This window comes from Pogona vitticeps, chromosome 3 (assembly GCF_051106095.1).
Source record: "Pogona vitticeps strain Pit_001003342236 chromosome 3, PviZW2.1, whole genome shotgun sequence".
NCBI lineage: Eukaryota > Metazoa > Chordata > Lepidosauria > Squamata > Agamidae > Pogona > Pogona vitticeps.
The window spans coordinates 87,038,490-87,060,105 of NC_135785.1; the positions used below are offsets into that span (position 1 = coordinate 87,038,490).

The following is a 21,616-nucleotide window of genomic DNA, read 5'->3' on the forward strand; positions in this document are numbered from 1 at the left end:
AGCCACGACTCAGCAGACAGGAAGACTGAAATGCTCTTGGAGGATTGACAGACTGGCTGGCAGCTCTGTATAGTCCAGAATCCATTTGTGCCTCATGGGCAGGGTGGCTTGATGCCTAGCTCTTCATTCATTGCCATGAATACAGTTATAAAATGGTAAAATATTCCAAAGATGACACCCAGTTAGCAATAATATTATCATAGTGTTGTATTTAGAATATATATTTTCTTGGATTTGGATTGGTGGACTCTCTTTCATGCAGAGGTTAGATAGCCACCTATTAGAGATGCTGCAGCACTGCATTTCTAGCATTATCAGCAAGCTAACCTAGATCACTCTTGAATTCCCTTTCAATTCCATGATGCCAACATACCCTTTCATTTTCCCCCTCTCCATAATGCTTTTAAATTTTAAAACAGCATTACATATTCTATCTATAGAAATTAAAATTCATGAAGACGTTTGAAAGACATTTACATGGACTACATTAATAGACTTAGCAGGAGAAAAAAAGTGACCATTACATGGACAAAGATATCTATTTGACTTCAAACAACTCTTACCTTAGTCTGACAAAACCAGACTAACCTGAGTTTTCCCATGTCTTCCAGAAACTACCAATCGTGAATTTCTCTATCAGATCTGACCATATAATTTTAGAATCTCTCTGCTTTCAATAAACTGCACAAGCTTTGCAACTCTTTGATACAATCATTACTAAACATACGATGCTCTAGATCATATGATTGATGTTTAAGAGCCTATTAATCATTTGTTAATTATCTTCTGTTCTGAAGAAAATCTTTTAATTTACATAGCAATAATAACTGTAATCTCTGAAGGGCCAGAATTAGATCATGAATTGCTAGCATTTTAATCGTCAAACTTCACTGGGTACTTACATGGTGCTATCACCAAGTTCTTCATAGAGATTATTGGCAGGAGTGCTTGCTGGTTTGCCAGCTGGTAAGGCCATCTGGATTCGAGCAGTCTTTGCACATTCAGCTTGTCTCCTTTGGTGAATTGCACAGAGAAGAAATAAAGAGCATCAAAAATCCTTTCTCCTCAAGGCCACATCAGTAACAAATTGTCCATGTAAAGGGTATTTATTGTAGGCTTTAAGCTCATAATTGGTTACAATGCTAAGAATACAGTTTTAATACATCACACAGCAGAACAAAATCTGCTCTTCCTTACTTGATTCCATTTGCTTCAGTCATGCTCAGCTGTCTTACAGTGAAATACCATTTTTCATGCTTTGCTAGAAAGTTAGAAGAGTTGACTCATCAACTCACATTTTCCGAAATTAAAGCCTGAGATATATTGACTGGAATATAAAGTATGGCTTGCTGTTATCAGTAGAACTTATCTCCTAATAGCTATGCCCTAGAAAAGATTTTGCACTGTTGTCATGAAGCAGCTAAGACTAGATTATCTGAATGGTACTCTCAAATCTATACACTGTATTGATTAGTATGTGATTAGGTTAATACATTGAGTTCTACTTATAATGCGATCATACTTTCAGACTATTCATTTCTTTGTCATCCCTCTTCATGCTCAAGACTCAACCTTTTCTCATAAAACTAACCAAACAAAGAAAAGCACATCCACTCTTTTTACACACACACTTACACACCACAAACCAAAACATGGTATATAGTTTTGATAAATGCTAATATACATTATGCATTCAAAATGCATTAGTATTTAATTATGGATGCATGCCACGAAGTTGGCTGTTTTTATAGCTGGATTTAATTTTTTTCTTATAGCAATACTTCAGTAGGCATTAAAAAACTGTATGATGTGTAAGGTAACTCTTTTCAGCCTCCAATGGCTGTGGGACACACAACCTGTCTAGGTGAACTCTGGCTGCAGTGAGGATGCTGGAAATGACCAGAGTTTTATGATATCTTTTTTGTCTTCAAAATGGGCTTTTGGAAGGCTAGTGGATCGAAGGTTGCACTTCTAATGCCCTCATCCTGCCTCAGAAACTCATTGCCTTTTATCTGAAGACCAGAAGTCCTACATACATATTTTTCTACTTCTGACAGTATCTGTTTTCACTGCAATATCGTATTTTCATGTGCAAAATATTCCAATGCTAATCCTTAGGACACTCATTACCTTTCACTTGCAAGGCATTTGAAACAAAGCCAGAAAATACATACTTACTCTTTAAATCTGTTTTGTAATGCAGAATGGTAAAACAGAAATAAAAAAAGAATATTAATTAGTTAAACTAGTTAAATAAAAGCATTTTAATTGCCTAAAATGCAGCCGAGATGACAAACAAGGAAGATTTTAAAAAATATATAATTTATCGTACTTATAAATGCCACAGATGGCAAGGAACAACTTAGTATTCCATGCTTCGTAGAAGAGGAATGGATGCTCAATCCCTGCTAAGTTAATTAAATAAATGAACAGAAGGTTTTTGTTGTTGTTGAAAGAGTCTTATGTGAATGTACGCAGATTTAAGAGTTTGAAAGTTATGTTATTAACCTTTAATGAAGTGACATTATTACCTTTTAAAAATAACACCGATTAGTTAATTGAAAAAAAGCAGCACCCTGTATTTCCTTTCCATACAAAAGTATGAAGCCCTCTGGTTCTCACTTTGATATACAGACTCAGGTTTAAAGCCACTAATTTAAGAAACAGAGTGATCTGAATCTCTCATACGGAGTCTGATATTCTTGCTACCAAAGAATTGATTAGGGTAGGAATGGAGGCATGTCAGAGCCTAGTCCTCCATTTGAAACTGTCTTCTGTAGGAAGGGCTGACAATTCCAAGGCTGGTTGAAAGCTAAAGACCCATAACAAAGGGAAAGCAGGGGCTGTGATATGGTCTAACCGTTTTTAGGACTTAGGAACCCCCCTTTCCATTCTAGTCACATTATCATTGTATTTAAATTGCTGTAATTATTTCTAAATGTGTGCATATAGAAAATACAAATTTTATGCATTTGTATACTCTTTTGTCCATTTTGGTGATGCATTTCTTTCCTTTTTTTTTTTTATTGCAGGGGCCCCAGAAAGAGGCTCCAAAGTGCTCTTCGGGATTCCTGAGGGGATCATTCCTGGCTATTCATTTGCAATTGTCACTGGTTTCGTTGTTTGTATTTCTGTAATCACAATGCACAGTAAACCATACAAATGGTTTGCAAAGGAGAAAACAATTGTTAGTGAATCACCACCTACAAAACAAATGGTTAAAGGCAGCTATTTAAACCTGACTTACAATTTTAAAAATCAAGAGACCCAATAAGAAAAATGCTTTATAATTTTGTTCTCATTTTAAATTATACACAGACTATTAAAGAAATATTTAAAAAATTAATAGGGTTCTTCCGCATTTTGAGGTCTATTACAAATGTGCAACCCTCTTATGATTAATTTATAATATTTGGTTCATAATTGCTTTCTTCTTTTGTCCAGGATACCGACATTTCAAAGGCACCACTTAATGGAAAAGAGCAATGATAATTTCTTGGATTATTTACAAGCAGTCTCTGAGCAGTGATATAACTATGTTAATCACACTGGAAGATAAGCAATGTAAAATTTATTTTACTTCACTGTTCTTTTTTATAATCTGCAAAAATAATTCATTGAATATTAAGCTGATCAGTGGGCTAGAAAGTATTTAAAATGTTGCTATAACACACAAGAAAGTTTTCATAAAAAGCAGGTCTTAATGTTTCTGTTTTATGTGCACCAGTAATGACAGTTATGTTCATTCAGCTATAATTTTTGCACTAAATAGCAAACTTGAACAGTTAATTTGCCAATTGTGATGTCTTGTGATATTGAAGGCATAAAAAGAAGACAGAATTGTTTGCAATATTATTTAAATATAGTTCAGCAACTCCAGGTGCTTATTCTCAAAAAGTTGGCTTTCATTAAAAAAATACAGACCGGTACACAAGAACTGTTTAGTACTATACAAGATATAAGCAATTTTTACGCATTCATTTCTGAATATGTGAAGGGACCCAGAGGAAGTGATGGGGGTACGGTCCACCCTGCAGATGCTGCCCATGCTGGCAGTAATTCTGAGGTGATGCATGATTGGCTGAATCTGATGGGGACTACCTTTATTATGTTTCTAATACACGAACAGGGCTTAGAGTTTTGTTGCCACATTGGGGGGGGATGTGATACCCCTTTTCAGAGAAAGCCTATTATGTAACAACATGGGAATGTTACTGCTCTATGGGATGCAGAGCTCAAAAGCCATGTGTTACATGTAAAAACATCCCCAATTTTGCACAACATTTTTACATAATGGTGACATAATGCCATTCACTTGCAAAGGAACATACCCAATGGTGACACTGTTATTTTTGTTCTGTCTAAGAAGCAATATACAGTGGGGTCTTGACTTGAGAACTTAATCCGTATTGGAAGGCGGTTCTCAAGTCAAAAAGTCTGTAAGTCAAGTCTCCATTGACCTACAGTGCATTGAAAACCGATTAATCCCGTAACAGGCCGTTTTTGTTCCATTTTGGTTTTTTTCTGGTCTGTAAGTCAAATCTCAGTCTGCAAGTCAAACCTAAATTTTGCGGCCAGAGAAGTCTGTAACTCAAAAAGTCTATAAGTCAAGCCGTCTGTAAGTCAAGGGTCCACTGTACTCATTCTTGCTAAAAGCAAAAATGTTTTGGTGTGAACTTTGAGGAATTTGGATTGTGTGGTTGTTTTTTTGTTTTTGTTTTAAATTGAAGGCCTTTTCCTGAGATTTTTAGGCAGATCCCTCTGAATGGAAAATAAACATAACAGAAAAGTACAGCAGAATATAATGAGCAATGAAAAAATTGAGTTATAAATAATAGCAATATATAAAATTGAGTAAAAAGGAATGCTAATGAGAAAACAGGTTGCAATAATTCCTCTTATGATGCAATGTTCCAAGATCTGGTGGGGTATCATAAATAAAGTAAAGATGGCCTCACACAGTTCAGTATGCCTCTTCCTGTATTTAGATGTAAATGCCAAAAGAGGACTACAATAAAGAAGTGAACTGAGAGATGGAGGAGGAGAAACTCATTAAACTTTGGTATCTTTGAGACAACCCATAAGAAGAAGGAATCCAGTGGCCTGGGGCTCAATTATAAAATAATCCTAGAGTTCTAAGAAGTAGTGATGAGGCAAATAGGGCAAAGCAAAGGCGAAATTCTGGATAGAGTGCAAAGGCGGTTGTTGTGTATCTAATAGAAGCTTACCATCCATTAAGCAGATCACCATCCGTTTAGCCAAGAGCACTTCTTTATATGCATATACTGTATTGGATTTATATATTTTGGATTATATATCTAACAGCTTTTCAAAGTCACTTTCCACCTGGGCTATCACAGGTGGGGTGTGTCTGCCAAACTCTTTAGAGGGAACTTGTTAGCCAACATGATCCAGATGTCTCCCTTCATTCAGTTTAATACATTTTTTGACCAGTGATTTCATGGTAAGGAAGAATATGAATAACTGACATGGCAGTGGATCTTCACACATTATACTGCCATTATGGAATAAACCAACCAAGAAAACAAAACCAAGCAAAAAACAAATAAAAAATCAGTTAGCAAAATATTATTACAATATTTGAAAGTCACTACTGTTGAATCTTACCTTTCACAGATATATTTGACCAGTCAGATTATTTGGTATTTGTATTTGTCTCGTATAATTACTCAGTCACATTATATGAATCCTTTTTAACAGATCATGAACAAAATCTGCATATAGAATAGTGATTAGATTTAGCCAGTTAAAATAGGAAGTTATTTGTAATTAATTCCTTTCTACAGCTATAAATGTATAGCTGCATTATCTTACATGTGTCATTTAACAAGGGAACACTTCATTTTTTCAGTGTAACTATAATATTAGCTATTTTTATTGCTAATAAATGGTAGAGGAGAGATATTGCGTGGTTGAAGTGCTGGTTTGTGGTGCTGCCCCATAGACTGCGGTGGGCATTGAGCTGATGGTGGGAGTGATAGAAGCAGATTGTGTTTTGTCCTTTAGAATAGTAGCTTGCGGCAGTCTAATGTGTTTTTTAAAAAGAAGAAAGGTGACTGCTTGAATTACTTTTGACAAACAGGAAAGTAAGGCACTGTTTGTTTAATGTTGCAACTATCGGGGGGAAAGAGAATGGGGGAGTTTTGGACTCTAGATGTAACAAACTACTTTCTCTCAGTCCTTTGGTTTGATTACTCAGCAAGGTTTACTACTGATGCCAAAATGGAATGGTCCTCACACGTCTCTAGTGGGAAGAAGACTGAAAACATACAATAAGCAGCCAAGCTTACTGCTGCATGGTTTGGTATATAATGAGCGCTATGTAGTGCAAATATCATGTCATATCATGTCATAATAAATGCAATAAGAATGCATACTTACTGTCTGTAGCTGACCATAACTATTAAAATAGCAGGCATGCAACAAAGGATGATGATGACCGCCAGAGCCAATAATGCCCCTTCTGTGTAGCCCACAGCTTGTGCCTGCTTCTTGACATTGGCCACCACATCTGGAGTGCGGATTTGCAAAATACGTCCTCCTTGCCCAAGGTATGGTTGAAACTCTTTATTAATATCTAGAAGCTTACCATCCAGAAATCTTTAATATAAAAAAGAAAGCAAAGAAGGATAGTAAGAGCAATAGGCAACATGAAGTTACTGCTTGCTTATTTTGATCTGCACTAAATGGTTGTTAATTTGTAGATTTAATTAAATATTATTAATAGTTGAAAAATTGTTGAGAATGAACTGCTGACAAAAGGGGCAACAAAAACCATAAGGCTTATTTAAATATTATTTTAAAAATCTGCATCATGAGTAATAATGGGGAAAAATTACAGCTGAATGAATTTAAAAAATATTTAAAAACTGTGATCTTGCCCTACCCCCACCATTCCGTTGACATATTTTGCCTTGGAGCATATGACAGCACACATAAATGCATCTGCGCAACATTTTGAGGGAGACAGAGGACATTGTTAATCATTTCCTTAATCTTTCACTTTAGATTAAGCTTCATGTCATATTTGTATTCTCGAAGGCTTTCACACCTGGAATCTGATGGTTGTTGTGGGTTTTTCGGGCTGTTTGGCCAAAGAAAAGAAGAGAGTCAAAAAAGAAGAGCGTCTAAAACTTAACAACGCCTGGCTCCCAGCACTGAAAAATACAGCCTGCAAAATGTCAACAAACTCTACCCAGCCACAAGGACCAGGGATTATTGCACAAAAAAGACCCGCTGAAGACATCCATCAGCCACAGTGGCAGATAATCTCTCCCTCCTTATCACAACAATGCATCCACAACAAAAACATGCTGATCACCCTATCTCCAAAAAAGGACAAAAGCTGTTCCCATGGCTATAAATACTCAACTATCCAACAAACAGCAAGAGAACATGGACAGAGTTTCTACTCCAGTCCTCTGAAGATGCCAGCTACAGAGACTGGTGAAACGTCAGGAAGAACAACCTTCAGAACACGGCCAAAGAGTCTGAAAAACCCATAACAACCGTCTTATGTCATATTATTTAGATACTATCTCTTGACATTTATTCATATCTATTTTAGGTTAAGGTCTTTACTACCTTTGCCTGTGTGGGAGCTTACAACAGTCCCACGGTATTCTTAGCAAATTATTGTTTAGGCCTATTATTACCTATGATCAGTAAGCATATACATTTTTATTATTTCATTGTATAAAATAATTTTGTAAATGCCTGCTATTTGCATACAGTATATGTTTTCTGTAGTTATGAAAACACACACTGGATGGCTTAAGGTACTTCTATAACTGATGTAGACTTCAGAACAGCAACATAAGCTCAGAGTTACTGTTTTGGCTTGTCAGAGAGTTTATTTTGTATATATTCATAATTTTGTATATATTCATTTTTATATTTTTGTATATATATCATATATATATTATAATATATATTATTATATAATAATTATATATATTAATAATTTATATTATTAATATATATTAAAATATATTTTATATATTGTACATATATTTTGTATATATTTATAATAAATAAAATAAATAATAAATGTCAACAAGTAGAAATCTTCTCGGTATTTACATTTGCATTTTTAGACTGTTTACTTTATGTTTATAATGGCAGAAATCTAGTAGGAAGTTCAAACATGAGTAGGCCCATTGAATCATTGAGGATTTAATAAGTCAGCTCCTCCATAAGTTCCACTGATTCAATAGGCCTACTCAAGTTGCTCCTTACTACTGGATTTCAACCATCGTGTAATCCTCACCCACCTCCATCATTCCTCATGTCACAGATTGGGCAAAATCCTATATATGCAGGCATAACAGAAAGCTACTCTTGCATAAATGTCTGGTAACAAGGTACTACGCAGTTCAATTGCATGATTAGTCATGTGTTCCTAGAGCACTGGTTCTTAACCTTGGGTTACTCAGGAGTTTTGGACTGCAACTCTCAGAAGCCTTCACCACCAGCTGTCCTGACTGGAGTTTCTGGGAGTTGCAGTTCAAAAGCATCCGAGTAACAAAGGTTAAGAACCACTGTCCTAGAGCAACCAATTGCCCAATACAGCAGAGACCTGTTTTGGTCCCTTGGTTGCACTGCCATTTAACTTGAAGGACTGCAGTAGCAAATGGGATTTTTGTTTATAGGTATTAATTTTGTAACAGCTTTGCATCAGGATGACATATCAAAATCACAGTCTTAGAAGAGGCGGTAGTTAGTCTTTAAGGCGCCACAACATTTTTGTCTTCTTTAATTATTATTTTTCACTTGTTTTTGGCCTGATATATCAAAATCACATGCATCACCGTCATTAATCACATCACACAGCAATAAGATTATATAAAATAGAGCGAGGAATACAGAAACAAAAGAAGAACATGGAATGTTTTCTAGACAGGATGAAAACGAGCACCACAAACATCTGAAACAATTCTATTCAACCAAACTGAAAGTCTACAAAAAACATGAACATACCAAAGGATATAAAACTGATGCTTTTCTGCAAAGAGAGTGTTTTGAGGAGACACTAAGTTTCCAATACTTTCAAACAGGAAAATTCAGAAAACCTAGATGCACCACTAGATGAAACCTTCGTAATGCACACTAGATGATGCTCATGTACACTACATGATGTTTGTGATGCTGAAGAAAATGCAAGTATTTTTCTTTGTGAACAGTATACTTCTGGGAGGTGTAATACTGTCTCTGTTAAAAATTCTGCAAGCAATTCCTTTACAAACCTCTATTTTAAGATTTTTATACCTCAACAGTCTGCATTCTAGATGTAGCTTGGCATACTATTTAAAATGAGACAGGGGACCTTTTAATTTTTTTAAAGTCAGCTATTTTCAAGAATATGTCATGCTTGAAAAATCATATCTCCTTTTTTTATTCTGATAAAAGATAATGCAGGTTTATAAAAATAGCTAATCCTGACTGTTTTCCGGTTCCAATAATGGAATAGTCATGTAAGACACTATGGAAATAAGGTTATCAAATAACTTGCATATTTCAAATGTCCTTAAACAGCATTCATTTCAAACCTACAGTGATATTATTAATCTTACCTGCTATAAGACTTTGCCTACTTACTTGAAAGAAAACCCACTTATATAGAACTTAACCTAAATATGTTAGTATGTATGAAGGATGCTAGCTGAGTACACTAGTTAAACATACCCAGGCTCTACCTCTGCACTTCAGTAACTGGAGTGTGAAAACAATCATATAATGTCTAATAGTTTTATACTAGTGATATATTAACATGGATAATCAACTTTATGGATTAGAGTTAATGTTTAGATGAGAATTTGTACTACTCTGGCAGCTTGTGACTAGAGTGAAAGAAGGCATCATCATTTTTTGGCCAAGGAATCACTTGCTCCCTCATGCATCTACTCCCAAGTCAGGGCACATCCAGCTGCCAAAGGTAGTCCATCTCAGAGATCCATCTGAGAGAAAGAACCTACTGTTGATCTATATTCTCAGTCCAGACCTTGCTGAAGGTTCAAGCTGGGACAGCTATAAAATCGTATCCATTTCTGACCATTTGTTACCATCTTTTTTGTTTTGTTTTTGGGAACAGACAGCTAAAGACGCTCGCTTTACTTGCGTGGGTGGAAAGTATTCTACTTTTTCAGAAATACTGGCCTAAAACACGTTTCTTTCTCCTGTTGGATAGTATTCTTGCCTCACAAGTAGATGACAAGTTTGAGCCTCATTTTTTTGTCTTGGCAGGAATGAAATGTCTCTCTATATTAACACTAGTGTTTCTCCTTACTATCATGAAGCCGTGTTTTGCTTGAACTTAGTAAACTATTATTTGTGGTTGCTTTGGGATTTCCAAGTTCTGGCAAATGATGGATTGCATAAACCATGGCTTGATGAGAGCCTGGAAATATAAGAGGAAAGAGAAGTACATGAAAAGGGAAGGAAGTGTGCAAGCCTAAACCTCATTCATAATGATAAAACACGATTTAGCAATCTGTCTGAACCAAGCTGTTGTGTACTGCAGTACAATGCAAGGATAGATTAACAGAAGCAAACCTTGGAAAGATTTCATGTATTTCAAATGAACTGAATGGGCAATTTACACAAGCTGTTTTAACCACTGAGTCTCGTGGCGCAATGGTTAAAACTGCTGTACTGCAACCAAAACTGTGGTCAATCCTAGGTAGCCGGCTCAAGGTTGACTCAGCCTTCTATTCTTCCGAGGTCGGTAAAATGAGTACCCAACTCACGGGGGGGGGGGGGGAGAATGTGTAGCCTGCATAATTAACTTGTAATCCGCCCAGAGAGTGCTTGAAGCACTATGAGGGTGTATGTAAGCAGAAAGCTTTGCCATAATGATGTGTTTCCAGCAAGATGACACCCACCAGGACCTAACTGGCCATTTTCTGTCTTATCACCTGAAAAACAAACTTATTTATTTACTCTCCCCCCGCTTTTTTTTTTTTTTTTTTAGATGCTGTCCTTCCGTTCATGGAATTTCTGCTCAGCATGTCATGAAATCTATGGTGAACTTCTGTCTGAAGATGCAGTGTTGACTACAACAAAGAAAACTCCGTCTAGAGAAATGTTTCTTTGAGGCCATGAGGGCGGGGAGGGGCAAATTTCACTGTCTAAGGCCAAGATCAGCAACTTCCAAATGCCTGAGAGCTACACAGGCCAGCCCCTGTATTTTGGACCTTTTCTTTTAAAAGTCTATTTTTAACTTAACCCTTCTCCATTCCTTATAGTGACCCAAATGTTAAATTTGTGTGTTTACGGTGGACCTAAGGATGTTCCCCCTGCCCCCCCCCAAAAACTTGACAAATTTTCTTCATGGGACTTTCTAAGCAATTTTTAAATGTTTTACAATTTTGGGGTACAGCCCATACAGCACACTTTGCCCACTCCTGGTCTAATGGCTTCTAAGTCAAATATTTCTTGTGATGAAAAATTAAAAAAATCACTGAGGCACTCCCATCATATCCCATTATTACTAATAAAGTTCCATATAGGAACATATTGGTTTCTGAGAGCCTTTATTCACACAAATAAACTCTTTCATAGATTGTCAACTTCAGACTTGCCTCCTTCTTGTGGCATTCTTAAGGATTAGTCACCACAACAAAAATGATAACTTACAATGGCTTCACCACATTTCTTTGATGTCAAGTCAGTGTTTTGGAGGCAACTAGAAAATAAATCCATGGACCAAAGGCTCATGTGTGAGAGCTTTATCTTTATTGTAAAAAGAGGGAGGCATTTTAGCATTGTGGAAAGCCATCTCTGCTCTTATACTACACAACCTTTCACCATGGATTAGTTTATTGTCCTATAATTATAAACAGGATTTAAAACATCAGTTTAGACTCTATAGGACAAGGCGAATCATCATGCACTTTTTATTCCTCTCAAGTTATCCTTTCTGCTAAGCATCCAATCCCTGAAGGTAATACTTTAGATGAGAAGGTCACAAGGGATGTAAAAAAAGAGAAAACAGGTGGCTGAGGAGCCTGGCTTGCTCTACCCAAGGACCCTGAAAGTCAACTCTAAATTATCCTTCATGCAAGTGCGGCAGGGCAGGAAGGGTCACGGAAACCCCTTCAAAGCCTCTTAATCAGGATTAGGTGAAATAAAGTACCAGTGGAGTTGCTTTTGAGATTAGGATAAGCATCTGAGCTTATCTGAACCAAACCTCTGGAGGTTCCCTGCCACAAGCTAGAACATGTTAATGCTTCAGACTGAAACTCTCACTCATTTTTCTCCTTTACTTTGCTAAGCTGATACTCATTCACCTCTACCCCAAAGCCAAGAAAGTATTCCCCAGGATTTTGCTGATTTGAATATTTGAAAGCTTTTGAAGAGGGGGGAAAAGAATAAGCTGACTGTGCAAGCACAAGAAACATTTTAATTAGGTTGCTTCTAAGCCTGTGTTAATCAGTAGCTGTTCAAAACAGGAAACTGCACACCTTCTTCACATTTCTCATTTTAACCTTCTTTAGTACAAAGTCTGTATATTAAATTAAGATCTAATTATACAAGTTGATGCCTTGGCCCACTTTTTTCCGAATACAGTATACCAAATCACTAAAATCTCATAATAATGAACAAAGGCTGCTACTGTTGCTAGTGGTAATAAAGAACACTTTTCTTGTTCAGGCTACCCTCCTGTATACACTTAAACTGGGAGTCCAGGCAAGCATGTGCATAATTAAGCTGTTGACCACTTAACAGTTAGGTTGGTTGAGGTATGGGCAAAAAAGAAAAAGAAAGCTGACATTTCCCCAACAAATTGAAGACCATTATGAAAAATCACAAATGTGTACAGGACTTAGTTTATCTGAGGAAGAAAGTTATTAACTCAGAAATCTTTTTTCTACAAAATATCATTTAGGCTGAAATCCCAAACATACTTTCTTAGAAGTAACTTGGATTGAAGCTAAAAAACTTTTGATTATTATGTATTAAATCTCAACCCCTTCTTTTCTCCCCAAACTGGGACTCAAGGGTCAGTATTTTATCACTAGTCCCAACTAGAGTAGACCTGTTGACTCAATGGTATTTATATTAGTTTACAGTTCAGCAACTGATTCAGTGGGTCTATTATTAGTTGATATCAACAATATGATACTGGTCATTATGATTAAATGTTATTAGAACAGGCGTATTTCCACTGCTCCTTTTTCATTATTTTATTCTGTAGTACGGCAGAAACTTTGATATTTGACCAGTTTGGGGAATTTTTGATGTTATTTTGCTGTCTTTAGTAATACAGGGATGTCACAAATGAATGGATGATATGATATGGGATAGATTATCATATGTTTTTAAAAACAGAAAAGAAAAAGATACAGGTGGCAGAATGAGTGACTGAGGCTGTACTGTACTAATATGGCATTTACATGGGTGTAATCTCCTTAATTATGATAGCTGTGGAACATAATTGATTGCTGTTCAGGCTATACTTTGCAAATACAGTGAAATATTAGCTGTTCTTTCTTTTGTTTGGGGTGTAATGGGAAAAAGGCAAGCCAATATTATCAAGAGGTTAGGAATAATAAAATAAAGCTGATGTTTTCTTGTTTTGTTCTCTATGTTCCATCATTTGTCACTGTCAGTCTGTATATTTGCTACTTGTCTTTAGAATATTAGATTGTAAAGCACTCTCTTATCCAGTAACTACTTCTAACCTCTCTCTCTCCATCCATCATGTGGCTATATAGAGCAGTTTGTCTTCTTAACATCCACTCGCTTTTCTATCTCACTTCTGCTGTAATTCATCTATGCATGGTTTGGAACTCTGAGGAATAAGATTCCTCCAATGAATCACAATTCATGAGCTAATCCACAGGTATTTGTTTCCTAGGCACATGACTGACAGATTGTCTTATTCCATCACTGAGTGTTTTGATCAGATTCTCCTTAAGGGAGAAAAAGTACAAAGCATGCAAAACAGCAACAGGCATCAACATATTGGGAGAAAGAATAATGATCTCCCATTCGTCCGTATATACAGAGAAACAGACAATATAAGTTGGGCAAACAAAATATCTGCACAAATGTCTATACAAATGTGAGGCCCTTCATAAACAGATCTCTGCTGCTAGCATTGTGAATTTGCTAGCTGTTGACATCTACAGGACTATAGAAAGTCCCAGGCAAAGTTTGTGCACGTCTACAATATGAACATGCACATCTACCAGTGAATGTTAGCAATCACCAACATAGAATTGTCAGCATCCATATGTATGTCAAAAATGAGGATTATATAGATACAGGTACCATTCTGACCACACAATTCAGCAAGAGCTGTTAGCATTCATGCAAGCAGTATCATATGAGATGGAAAATCTTGGCAATACAATTTCATACTGTAAGTGAATGTACACAAAACTGAATCATCTATGTACCAAATAAAAACTTGCACATTAAGGGAAATGTATAGCTGGCTCTATTTGTGGTGCCTTCCACTTTTTAAAGTATGGAAAATGATTTCAGATGAGTCACATGGTAGTCACCATCTCCACCAGTCAATGTACAGTTGACACTGTTTTGCCTGCTCAGCTGTTTGAGAGATCTGTGTTCACCACCATTCTGTGTTTTATGTCCATTTTTTTTGTCTGAAGTGAAAAAAATTATTGTTGGTTTTTGTTTTGTTTTGTTCCTGGCACATAGAACTAGACACAGACTTGTTTTCTCCCACCATAAAGCTGGATAATAAATGAAAAATTCCCACATCTGATCCAATAATACATCAGCAGTGGGAAGGAAATGTTGGAATGATTCTGGGTGAGTCTGGATAATAAAATCAAAAGCTTGGTCCCTCTTCCCCAGCAGTCAGCATCTTCACTCCTCCTTTCATATGAACCACATGACAAATCAGGAAATCTTTCTTGTTGCATGTGAATTGGTAAGTGTGGTTAATAGATCTGGTATAAGATAGGGTACTTCACTCTGACTCAATAGACTAGCTTATTATGATGGTGCTAAATATAGTTTCTTGGTTTCAACTAAATGGAAAATTACAGTTAATTTGGTACAGCTTGTCAAAGTAAAGGGCTCTGTGCTTAGCCAAAATGATTATTTAGTTTAAATATGATTGTCTGAAAGCATTTAGTGAGTAAGACAATGCTAATTTCATTCTACAAAGTATTATGCAAGACAAACTCCATATCTATGGGCACTAAAAACTTACACACCATTCCTCTGTGGAATTAACTATGATTATAAATAGGAGTTAGATGCATCATGAACCCAATTGTACTTAACAATGTGTCTGTCTCTCAGTGACATGAAGGAAAAAAACACCCACTGATTTTGCTGCTCAGTGGGGTAAAGGCACAATTACAAAAATAAATATAGAAATGTTCTATACAAACAGAACTGTTTTATAGTACAGATATTCAGGTTGTTGTCACAATGGCATTATATACATACTTGAAAAGCTCGTTCCTCATTATGGCACGATTTGTTTGAGGATCAATGGCATAGATCATAAGGTCTGATTTCAGATAATCTTCTTCTGAGTAGCCATCTCCATATCTGCGAGCACCAATAGATTCTACCACAACCTTTGCACCAGGAATCTGGTCCTGAACGTAGCGTTCCAAAATCCTGATCATGGAAGGCAATGAAAACATATTTTGTGACTTCTTTGGCATTTGATCATTTTGCATTGAGACAAAAGTTTAGTTCTTGAGGTTAACACTCCACAGACCCTAAAGGACTGGAAACAATATCCAATTTTTTAAAAACTGAATAGTTCCCAAAGAAAAATGTAACAACAGGGAAATACTCCTCAAGCTTTGTGTCCTTTACTTCTTTGTATTTATTGACAGCATTTGAGTTTTAAATAACTTTGGGGAAATTCCAGTGATATCTCACAAATAAAACTGCTAGCATTATACAGGAGTTGGCCTCATCTCTTTATAGAAAGCAAATAAATTTTCACACACAAAATATGCCCACCATGAGTTCTAGTGGAATATTTCATAGGTACAGATAGCACAACTTAAGAGAGCAGGTAGTAGTACATCCTGTGAGTGGGCCAAGATGAAACCTTATTTTAACAAGCAATATTATGCTGTATTCTTTTATGTTTTATTCTTATTGGTTGATGTATATTTTCAACAACAGATTTTTCTGTAATGAGTCTTAAGCATTGTATGGGTTATGTAGTCTGAAATCAAAATACCTTGTAACCTTTGTAACAGAACTCTAACAAAAGATTACATTTTCTGTTATAATGCCCTTGTAGTTGAGACCAGGCCCTTATTGAATTATAATGTAACACAAGTACTTGGAATAACACTATTTCCTGCATTGATTATGCTATTTTGTAATGTACTATGATTTAATCCTTGCATTTATTGATTATTTTAGTATACATTTATATCTATATGTGTATGTATATCTCTTTTCTGGGTGCCTTTAATTCAATCCGGGAACTCCTGACCTTTGGGCCAGAAAGACTTACACCTAGCATTTCACATTCTTGCATGTCAACGCAGGCGTAAGAGATAATGTCTCCAAGAAGAGAGTATTTGGGTTTCGTTTCCCATAACAATTAGAGATGGAATGAGGGGGGAGGAAGCTACAGTCATCTGGAGTTTAACACATTGAGGAGAACTGCTTCTTTTGAAGGCCATATATCAAGGCCCAGGAAGACAGACAAGAGTTACATAAACATGTGAATAGAGATAAGCTAAATCCAGACATGCTCAGAGTAGACACGTTGACTCTTTTTGGGGTAGGGACACGAGGTACTACATAAGAAATTCAAACGGGACCAATAGAATGAATTTACAAAATATCTGTGGCCAATAACAAGCAGGATTGAAAGGTATGGGTTCAAGGCACCAATCGTAATACTTCTCTTTATGGCTCTTTGTGTAAAACCCTATAAAATGCCTATGCAATTTCTAATCGGGACTCTTCTCTGCTTTTAAGATGAAGAGTCCAGCTGTACTTCTTAAATAAAAATTGGCTTCAGTATCAGCTGTGTGTGTCTTAGCCTGTTGTTCTTGCCGGAGATTCCGAACATTAATTTCAAAGGTAACAATCCAACAGTCCTAAAGACATAAAATAAGTTTTACACCAGGCGAAATAATTGGAGTGCTAAGCTGACAGGTTTACTACAGGAAAATAAAGAGACTTACAGTTAAACCACATGCATTATACAGAATCTGACAAATTGTTGAAATGTAGCTTAAGCTACGTAGCTAGAAAAATACACAACATATCAGGGATGCACAGTTCACAATTGTCCTGGCACTAGCAAATGAAATCTGTTCATGGAAAAAGGCTTTTGTAGATATAGCCAATGGATGTGCATTTATATTTATACAATTCTTAAAATGGCTTACATTAAATGCTTGCCAAAACAGAACTTTTATGACCCTCTTTTCTGCCTCAGGCCAGTACTACAAACTCCATTCCCTTTCTTTAAACCACTACACTACCTACCCACACTTTCACCTCTCTCATTTTATGTTTTCACACACCATTTTCTTTCTTCCACACATTTCTATGTAATTTCCCTTTCCTGTCTACACCCTGCAGTACCATCCTGTCTCTCTTAGCACCACACCTTGTCTCTCTGCATTGCACTTTGTTTCTTCTTTCAGTTTCTTTCTTTGATTAGTTTTGTCACCCCTCCTCCTGTGACTTGTCCTTGCTGAATTTGGCAACAATAGCATAAATAGCTTTCATTCCCTCATTGCTTTAAAACCCACCTCTATTTAATTCGGATTTACAGTGGGGTCTTGACTTGAGAACTTAATCCGTATTGGAAGGTGGTTCTCAAGTCAAAAAGTTCTCAAATCTGCATTTCCCATAGGAATGCATTGAAAACCATTTGATCCGTATCTGCTCTTTTCCGTCCATAGAAACTAATGGGAAGCTTCTATTCCGCCTTCGACCACTAGAGGGGGATATTTTGTTTCTTTTTTTCTTAGGTCAAGAAAGGTTCAGGGAAGGCAGGGAAAATACAGTCCAGGCAGTACCAGGCAGTCTGAAGACTCCCAATCCACTCTCTAAACGCTGGGAGGAGTGAGGAAGCAGACAGGCACCCTTTTCACTGGCCAACAGTTAACTGAAAGTTCAAATTTTGCACTTTCCCTGCCTCCCACGTGGTTTTTTTTTAGTTCTTAACTCAAATCTAAGTACTTAAGTCAAGTCAATATTTTCCTGTGAGAGCGGTTCTTAAGTCAAAATGTTCTTAACTCAAGCCGTTCTTAAGTCAAGACCCCACTGTAGTGTCTTTTAAATAGCTGTAAAAATGATGAATACATGATGCATGTGTAAGAATAGGTTAATTTGACAGGAAATTGTGTGTGTGTGTGTGTGTGTGTGTGTGTGTGTGTGTTTGTTTGTTTTGTTTTGGAGTGGCAGGGAGTTTTTTTAAATTCCTCTGACAGAGGTCCATTTATTTTAATGTGGATGTGGAATCAACCCATTTAAATTAATTCCATCTATACAAACACCTCTGTACATGAGTGGGGGCTGGAGAGAAGCTAGGCCACCAAGCAGCCTGCAGCTTTTCCAAACAAAACATACTGTTCCAGTCTCCTTTTAATTGTACTGTCATCAACTTTCACATTTAACATGCTAACTGAAGCTTGTAGAGTTTGAGATGTAACTCTTGGGTTTTTTGTTTTGTTTTGTTTTTTTGCAATTTCTCTGAGCGTTGCCCAGTCTGATCTTGGGGTGAATTTGCTTGAATGTCTACTCCTGGGAAGACTGGTAATTGTATTGAATGTTTTTCACTTGTGAATAATCTTCCTCACTGTAGAATGATGGATTTTACATTTTTGCAAATAGCCTTATAAGCCTTCCCAGACTGATGGGCAGCAACAATTGCTTCTTTACGGTCATTGCTGATATGTTTCTTCCTCGGCATTGTGTTAACACACAACTGAATGCTCTGGATCAGCAAACTGCTAAAACATAAGCTTTTATAGAAGTGGTCACGCTGATGATTAATAACTCAAGGGTATTTGGTTTGCAGCACCTGGCTGTTACTTAGCTACTTAGTTTCCTAATTCCTATGGAAGCAGAAAGGGTGTTTGTAGTTTTTCTCATGTGGCTTCTCCAATTTGGCTTTATTTTTGTTAAACAAATCATGACACAGTATATTTACCTAATTTCCAGATCTGCTGAGGAGCAGATGAGTTTTATTATGTCCTGGTATGTGAAGCAAGAGAATTCAAAGATGATGTATTTTTAACATTACTGTACACACCCACCTGCCTTCCTCTCTGAATTCCAGCCTGAGGTTGGGGAGAGAGCACATGTTTCTGGCAAGGGTGTTGCTTCAAAAACACCAGATTAAACATTGATTTCAAGGGAACACAAATTGCAGTTCAAACACCATGTGATGTCACATGACTCGGAATCAATTTAAATGTATATCAATACAAATTCTGAACTATTGCGTTAAACAGGCCCTTAGTAAGCCATCCAGTAAATGGGGCTAGCCACACAGGATGACTCTCTCTCTGTTCACTGTTACCACTATTAAGCTACAGCTTTCATGCTAGTCTGCCTGCCCACTCAGATATTTCAAGAGGGCTCTGCTTCACTTCTTTGTCTCCTGCACCTTTTGCCTCTTAATAGTCACACACAAGTTGAAAGAAATGTTTCACGCAATGAAATCCACCTTTCTTTACAAAAAGAAAGCTATTACCTTCCATATTAGATTTACTACATTAACATTGTTAATAATCCATTGATAAAGGGATTTTTAATAAAAACAGCTCCTGGACTCATTAACAAGTTCAAAAGCATTTGAGGATTTATGAAATGCTGTCAATCTGACTAATAAAAGATAATCACCCAATTTCCTTAACCATTCTTTTAACAACAGATGGTATTGTTTTACTTCAGTAGTAACAGGTATGATCTAACCTAGTAGCCACTCTTGCATTAAATATATTTCTTTCTCGGAATTATATCTGATACAAAATTACACAAAGAGAACTTACAGGCTTTTATCTTACAACATTAATGGACATTGGTATATGTCAGTGTTTCCCAACCTTGGTCCTCAGATGTTCTTGGACTACAACTCCCAGAAACCTGTCCAACAAAGCTACTGATGAAGGCTTCTGGGAGTTTTAGTCCAAGAACATCTGGGGACCCATGTTTGTTAATCACTAGTATATGTGGACATTAGCTGAAATCCTGTTGTGCAATTACACAAATGGTGTAAACATTTAAGTGAATTGTCTTAAATTAAGAAATCTTCATAGGCAATATTTGTTGCATACTGAATCCTACAATTGTCATGCAACAGACAAAATTTTCAGATATTTCTTAGCTTATGGCCATTCACCTCCAAAAGCTACCCTATTTGCAAGAAGATTTCAACCATTATATTTTAGAAGAACCTTATTTATCATGCTCCACAACCAGATTTTCAAATCTGACAAGTTTCTAAGAAATTAGTGGCTGGAATCCCTTTTTTTTTTGTTATAAATTTGGAAGGTGCAACATCAATCCCTCTTATCTGGTAATTAAGGAGTCCCTGCTGGGATTTTCAAGCATGCACGAAAGCAGCACGCGGGGGGGGCACTGAAGAATCCCAGTTGTGACTTGTTAATTGCAGGCTAGGTATAGCTGAATATTATGTTTTGTGCCTTACACATGCATGACAAAGCAATGGGAATTCAGCCACTGTTTTCTAAACTGTGTATTTAAAAATTAATCATCTGGATATAATAAAATAAGAAAAATTGGAACTATGGGACTTGTTAGCATAACTCCTAGTAACAGAAAATATTGTTTCTTACCCCTTAAAACTCAGTAGTGCTAAATTTTATCTTTTTCTCATAAACCAAAACTTCCAGTTTATCCATAAAGATTGAAACAGCTCTCCAAGCCCTACAGTAGGGATGGTTTTCCCCAATAAGCTGATAAATCCCAATGTTTTCTGGATGGACCCTGCTGCTTGAGCAATTGGCTTTGTTGATGCTCCGGTTGACCTCTGGAAGGGGTAATGGCAGGGCAATTGGCACAATTGCTCCTAAAAGTATCCCCTCTTATAGAACGTGGTCAGGAAAGCACTCTTTTCCTAGGGACATGGCATTGGTAAGATGAGTGGGATGCAGACTAAAGCAACAATGGCAAAAAAAAAAAAACACAACAACTCAGATCAGGTGTGCCTGAACACACCCACTGAAAGGCCTATGCGGTAGTGGTGAAGAAAGCCTTCTTTTCCCTTGTTATTTTATTTGCTCAAAGTAGTCCAGGGGAGCTATCTTAAATGCTCTGGGACATGAGAAGAAGATGCAGATCATTCAACAACCTGCTATAAAGAATTTGCACACTGCCTTGCAGGCACAATTGCTCTGACTTGGATGCTCCAGTTGACACATCTACTGTGTATGTAACTTTGGACCCTGCTTGTCCCATGATAATGGGTATGTTCTGGTTTCTAAAGTTGTAAACAGAACAGTCTGAAGTTGTGGGCAGAATCCTTGAAGAGGTGAGAGCCATTGCATGCGTGGACCCTCACCTTTCCTGGCTTATAAAAGTTGGTGGGGCTGACCAAGGGTACAGGGAGTGATGAATGCCTCCTTACAGCAAAGCAGAGTTCTGACAT

The 21,616-nt window shown here is 36.8% G+C and overlaps 1 protein-coding gene across 8 annotated transcripts in view; it reads right to left on the reverse strand.

Moving 5' to 3' along the window:
* The window catches only part of PCDH15 (protocadherin related 15), a 979,840-nt gene that overhangs the window by 26,752 nt on the left and 931,472 nt on the right, over window positions 1-21,616 (reverse strand). For all 8 annotated transcript variants that reach the window (XM_072995260.2, XM_072995261.2, XM_072995259.2 and 5 more), the window contains 3 exons: window positions 15,451-15,627; window positions 6,403-6,621; window positions 903-1,013 (listed from right to left, as the gene is read on the reverse strand). In XM_072995260.2, coding sequence (XP_072851361.2) covers window positions 903-1,013; window positions 6,403-6,621; window positions 15,451-15,627 — 507 coding nt within the window. The remainder of the gene's footprint in view (window positions 1-902; window positions 1,014-6,402; window positions 6,622-15,450; window positions 15,628-21,616) is intronic.